This window comes from Culex quinquefasciatus, chromosome 2 (assembly GCF_015732765.1).
Source record: "Culex quinquefasciatus strain JHB chromosome 2, VPISU_Cqui_1.0_pri_paternal, whole genome shotgun sequence".
Taxonomy (NCBI): Eukaryota; Metazoa; Arthropoda; class Insecta; order Diptera; family Culicidae; genus Culex; species Culex quinquefasciatus.
Window position 1 is genome coordinate 70,741,529 of NC_051862.1, and position 6,000 is coordinate 70,747,528.

The 6,000-nt window shown below is 40.1% G+C and overlaps 1 protein-coding gene across 3 annotated transcripts in view; it reads left to right on the forward strand.

The window, feature by feature from the left end:
* The window catches only part of LOC6035966 (sodium/potassium/calcium exchanger 5), a 42,143-nt gene extending 37,030 nt beyond the window's left edge, over nt 1-5,113 (forward strand). For all 3 annotated transcript variants that reach the window (XM_001846022.2, XM_038250130.1, XM_038250131.1), the window contains 2 exons: nt 3,897-3,998; nt 4,064-5,113. In XM_001846022.2, the coding sequence (XP_001846074.2) occupies nt 3,897-3,998; nt 4,064-4,398 (437 nt within the window). In that variant the 3' untranslated portion in view covers nt 4,399-5,113. The remainder of the gene's footprint in view (nt 1-3,896; nt 3,999-4,063) is intronic.
* The last annotated feature ends 887 nt before the right edge of the window (nt 5,114-6,000 follow it).

The following is a 6,000-nucleotide window of genomic DNA, read 5'->3' on the forward strand; positions in this document are numbered from 1 at the left end:
CCAGCTCGGCGCTTTTTTGGTCTGCAAAAAAAATGATAGCATTTGTTTTCAGCAGTTTATTAAATGATCAAAACAAAGCCGATCGCAGGCTTTTGAAGTCAGCTTTGAGCGACAAAACACAATCATCCTCTCTGAGCCATTCGCTGTACTACCCGAGTGAGAGGGAGAGCAAAGAGAGAATATTCAGTAGCGATTGATATTGAAGTGACAAACGGTAGGAAACGGTCAGAGTAGTTTCCAAAATTGGCAGAAGTAGTTGGTAATTCTTAAGAGATTTAGGGTGGTGGTTTTTTTGGTGGTGGTCCAATTCAATACCCGCTAACCGGTAGCGATATTATGGAAAAGTATAGTTTGTATCAGGCTTTGTATATACCGAATGCTGATACACCTTATCTCAGTCCCGGGTATAAGGTGGTGATAGCCCTCGCGCTGCTTCCAACGACCCATTTCAGAATGACAGAGCTCCTTGCGGTCCAATTCCGAGGTCGCTGGGCATTGTTCGGCCCCGCCTAAACATAGAAGCAAGCATCTGAAGGAAACTCGATCTACATTTAGACTTCCAATCCCGTCAGGCAAATCAGGGATCAGCGCGAATTTAATATGAGAAGATAACATGTTTCAACACTACGGATCAATTCACTTCTAGAGTGTAAATCTTCTGATGGCTGACTGCTTAGCGTCCCAGACCACCAATCCAGAGGTGTGATTTCGAATCCCACCTGATTCATTTTCGTTTTTGTTCATATTCAAAGTTCAAATTCCTGATTCCAAATTTCAAAGGCCGGGATTTGATCCCCGAACCTTCTGCTTATGAGGCAGAAGCCGTATCCATTAAGCAACGGAACCGGTTCAGTTAGTAATTCTTAAGAGATTTTGAATCAGTTTGTGCTAGCCTGTTTTATTTTTCTTCATTTAAAAATATATGAAAATTTAAAGGCGCACGAGATTTCACTGAAAACCACTGACTTTCTAGCATGTTTTTATTGGATTGGCTGCGTCTGTGCTAGATTAGATCAGATATGTAAACCATTAAAACAAGTTGAGCTTTTTATGTATAAATTAAAAGCAATTTCTTGCACTTCTTGCAAATATTCAGCAATTCATCGTGACCAATGATTGCCAGCAAATGATTTACAGTACCGTCAGTGGGGGTGACTATGGGTCAAAAAACGATACACCTCTCGTATTTTCTGAATAACAAAAACAATTTAAATAACATCGAAAATCTTTCAACGTAGATTTGTTCTTAGATAGTTTACTAACATTTTCCCAAAATATGGTGGATTTTGATGAACACTACCTTAAATGCCAATTGTTTGAAAATTGACCCAATCTCACCCCTTAGAGGGGGTGACATTGGGTCAAATGAAACTAAAATGATGCTCAAATACAACGACATGGTAGAAACAAGTCATCCAACAGTGTTTCTTGTTCGAGGGAATCGTATTGACACGCTACAATGTTTAAAGTGGAGATTTTCAAACATTTGGGTAGTTTTTGAGCAATTCTAACAATAATATAAGAAAAATCATTTTTCGAGAGGTCATTTTGAGCATGAGCATGAGCATGGTTGACTGCCAATGAGCTGCTACTCCGTTATTGACGGATCAGCTGAAGTTAAACAATGAATCAAAAATGATCAGTGGGAGCCAACCATCGGTTCACTGTTTAACCTCTGAAGATCCCTACTTTATTAGTCAATACCGGCGCCCTCCCAAGAAGCCTGCAGTTCAACGAAAGGGAGGAATGTTAGTCCGATAGTTGAAGTTGCATACTCATCAAGCACATAGTTTTTCGCTATATACTTGTTGATACCGCTTGAGACCGTTGAATCCACAGCATCTCCTTCAAGCATCACGTGATTATGTTTTTTTTGGTTAGTAGGATAAGGTATTGGCTCTTCGATGCCTCCCGAGCTACGACGCTATGGGGAGGACTTTCATAACAGTCCCGTCGGCGAGCCTTCCGAGCAACGATGCTATGGGAAGGTCTTTCTGGTTAACACACAAAACCACACAGTTATTTTGCTCCACTATTAACTCGACGATCCAAATTGTCAGTGCGTCTTTCGATCATTATATAGAAATAGCTTTTTCACCGTAAAAAAATAAAACCTTATTCGAAAAATTTAATCACAGTCAACCCGACGCCGTGCCTTCCGATCAACGATGATATAGGAAGGGCTTTGAAAATTACAAAACATCACTTTTCACTCTGAATATTTTTTTTACGACCACGTGCTCCCTTTGCCAATTATGCACTGATGACGCTGCATTTTCAGAGGGTAATCCTCTCCTCGCAGCACACAATTCCCGACAAAAATGCGAAACAAAAGGCACACACAAAAAAAATCACTTTTCACTCCGAATATTTTTTTACAACCACGCGCTCCCTTTGCCAATTATGCACTCACCCGAACAGCGACACAAAAGAGACGGAAAATAACACGAAAAAACAGGACTGCGCGTCCACACAGGCACCGCACTACTGATCAGAAAAAATCATTTTTCGAGAGGTCATTTTGGGCCAAAAACGTACCCCAACTTTAGACAGCTGCCAAAATAACAGGGTGTGTTCTAGGAACGAGATTTTTTCAGCGAAGTCATCTTAAGATGTCCCCTACACAACCCTTTCAACAGAATTCATTTTCATTGAGAAGAACATGAGAAATGGTAAAATCCGTAAAAAATCACTTTGACCCAATCTCACCCCCCAGACCCAATGTCACCCCCACTGACGGTATGTAAAAAAAGTATTTACACCCCTTGGGCACTATGCACATATTGTGATGAAACATCTTAACAAGTTAATGTTGACAGAAACCTAGTACTACGTTTTGTTCAGAAACTCATGCCAGACATTTTGCTACAAAAAGCTCATGAAAACATGATTTCTATAAAAAGTTCTATAACAAATACTGTTACGAAAATAAAAGAGGTGCAAAAAAAGTTTGTACAGCTTTCGAAAAATTAACATAAATAATGTTATTTGTTGACAAATCACCATAAATCCAGTCTCCCAACTTCAAATAGGCATCCTTGACTGATTAAAAAAATAATTTGGATTGAATATAAAGTTTACTAACTACTTAGTATAAAAGTTTATATAACTCTGGAAATTCTATATAAAACTTATCTAAACTTAATTTTGCAAACTTTTCATTCAACTAAATGTCAATATATTACCATAGCATTGCTAAATAAACATTTTGGAGTGGGTATAACACCGTTTTGGGGGTATTTGTATCGATAGAATAGATTTTTCGTTGGAATTTCGTACCAACCCGGAATTACGTCATCGGAAAATCCGCCGGCATCTGAACTGGTCCACAACTCACAAGTCCTGTCAAACTTTAAATTATTTACATGTTTCATCACAAAATGTGCATAGTGCCCAAGGGGTGTAAATACTTTTTTTACATACTGTATGAATTGCAGTTACGTGACAATCATGTTGCGGTACCTTAAACAAAAGTAATGTCATTTATCATTCAGTTGTACTTGGATCCAATGTAATCGATTCTATATACGTACATTGTCATGAATCTACAATCTAAGGAACTGCTTAAAGTTTAGTCATCAACCGCCTTTTGGTTGCGGCGTAGATTCGGTTCATCACATTGCAATTAGTTGGCTTTAAATGATAAAGCAATGTTTATGTATTTATTCAAAAAAGCCGATATCATACTAATACGTCAGACCTAATCCGTAACCTTTACGCGATAAATGCCTCTTTTTCATGTTTTCCATTTATCGACATTGCGCCATTATCTAAAAACCCCCGACAACAACCCAGCGCGCGCTGGCACTAATCGGTTCTGCCTCTGATAAAAAAAAACCAAATCCAATTTTAAAAAGTAATATCTTTTTTCGCTTATTTCCTCTTTTTCGTCACAGGTGACACGCTCAAGATACCGGACTCGGTGATGGGCATCACGTTTCTGGCGGCAGGCACCAGCGTGCCCGAGGCCGTCTCCAGCGTAATCGTCGCAAAGCAGGGTAAGTCCGGGAGAATCCCAGACGCGTACGGATTATCGTAATGATGGGGTGTTGATCAATTTCAGGACACGGCTCGATGGGCATCAGCAACTCGATCGGTTCGAACACGTTCGACATCCTGCTCTGTTTGGGGCTGCCGTGGTTCATCAAGGCGTCCTTCTCGCCGATCAAACCGGGCCACCACTGGGTCGGGATCAACTCGGCGGGGCTGGAGTATTCGGCCATTTCGCTGCTCTCAACGCTGCTGATGCTGTACATTGCTTTCTCGTTGAACAAGTTCAAGCTGGACCGGCGGGTTGGCAATGCGTGCCTCATCATGTACGCCGTGTTTCTCATCCTGGCCAGCCTGATCGAGCTGAACGTCTTCTTCCGGGTGAATCTGCCCACGTGCGGGCGGTGAGACGGTGGCCTCAGCTGAAGTGTAGTTTTGTTTGGACTTTGAACTGTTTTTTGGAAAGCCCAGGTTGATCTTCCTCAGTGGACGAGAGGCTTGCGGGTGTTGTTTGTTGTGTGCCGCGGACTTTGATGCAACCTCCTCCCTCCCGGAATCGGTTTTATCACGTTCCGGTTGGTTGCAATGCGAGGAAAATGATAAGAAATTTAGCAGAAAAAATGAAGAAGGAAAAAAAGTCAGCACGAAGAAACCGAAAAATTGGGCGGAGCCAACGCGGCATCCGCAACGATTTAACACGATTTTAATTGATTTATGAGACGAAGCTTGCGCAAACCAAAGATTGTATTTGACTTAATCCCAGATCGCAAAGTCGAAGAAGAAGAAGAAAAAATACAAAAATATGTGAATTTTTTGAACGAAAGGAAAAATAGTATACCGGAAACCAAAAAATAAAAGTTGTGTTAACAGTAATCTCAAAAGAAAACATTCCTACAAGAACTAGGAATGCCGTTAAAGTAAGCATCAACTAGACAAAAGTGGACTATGTTTAGGCTACTTGTTTTGCGCGCAGAGTTTTAAAAGTGCAGAATTTTAAAAAGTGAAAGGCAAGGAGAAGAAAACAAGTGACATGCATTCTTTCCCTTTCCCGCTGTAAATAAATGTGTGTTTTCAAATGAATCTGTATTAGCTGCTAGAGTAATAAATAGAATTTCTGTAATTATTGCATTGCATTTTGATTAAAATCCGAATTTCTTTCATTGTTTGAAGCATTACCTTCCATGTGTGTGTATGTGTTCCAAACCAATAACCTCTGGCCGGCAACGAAATTATGGGAAAGTATAGTTTGTATCACATTTGGATTGCACTGCAAATCAGAGGAGCAGAGAACCTGGCGGCCAAATTCCCATGGCATTGGGCATTGTCAGGCCCGCGTAAAGAAAGATCAAAACCAGACGTGTCCTCGACCTATCCTTTAAAGGCAGTATTTGTAGATTTTGCTCGGTTTGGTTGAGGCCCCGATTTGGATGAAATTTGAAGCGTTTGTTTGTCTATACAGTGTGCAAAATTGAAAAGGGCGGTATTTTGACAGCTAGAAATATTTTGCAAGTTCCGAGACAACTGATAACTTTTTCACAAAACTCTAAGTGTAAAATAATAGCTGGCCTCACCCAGCTACCTTTCAACATGGTGAGTTTTGTTAAATAGTTGCCTGTTGTCTTGGGGTTTGCAAAAAAATTCCAGCTATCAAAATGCTTATGCTTTTCAAATGTTACCCCAGAAATGAACTCATGCCGAATATGAGCCCCTAGGATTTTTCTATAGCAAAATGTCAACGCCTTTAGCTTTTTATGATTTTGGATGACATTTTTTCTTGACCACTGTCCGTCCATACAAAAAGGCATTTTAAAGTTTCCAAAAATATGTATCTTGAAAACGGATTTTATGGACTAAGGACTTCTCAGAGAGAAAATACTCTAAAAAAATATTTCATTGCGCAAAATAAACTTTTGTGAAAATTTCCATCAGGAGTTTTATTGATCAGTAGTGCGGTGCCTGTGTGGACGCTCAGTCCTGTTTTTTCGTGTTATTTTCCGTCTCTTTTGTGTC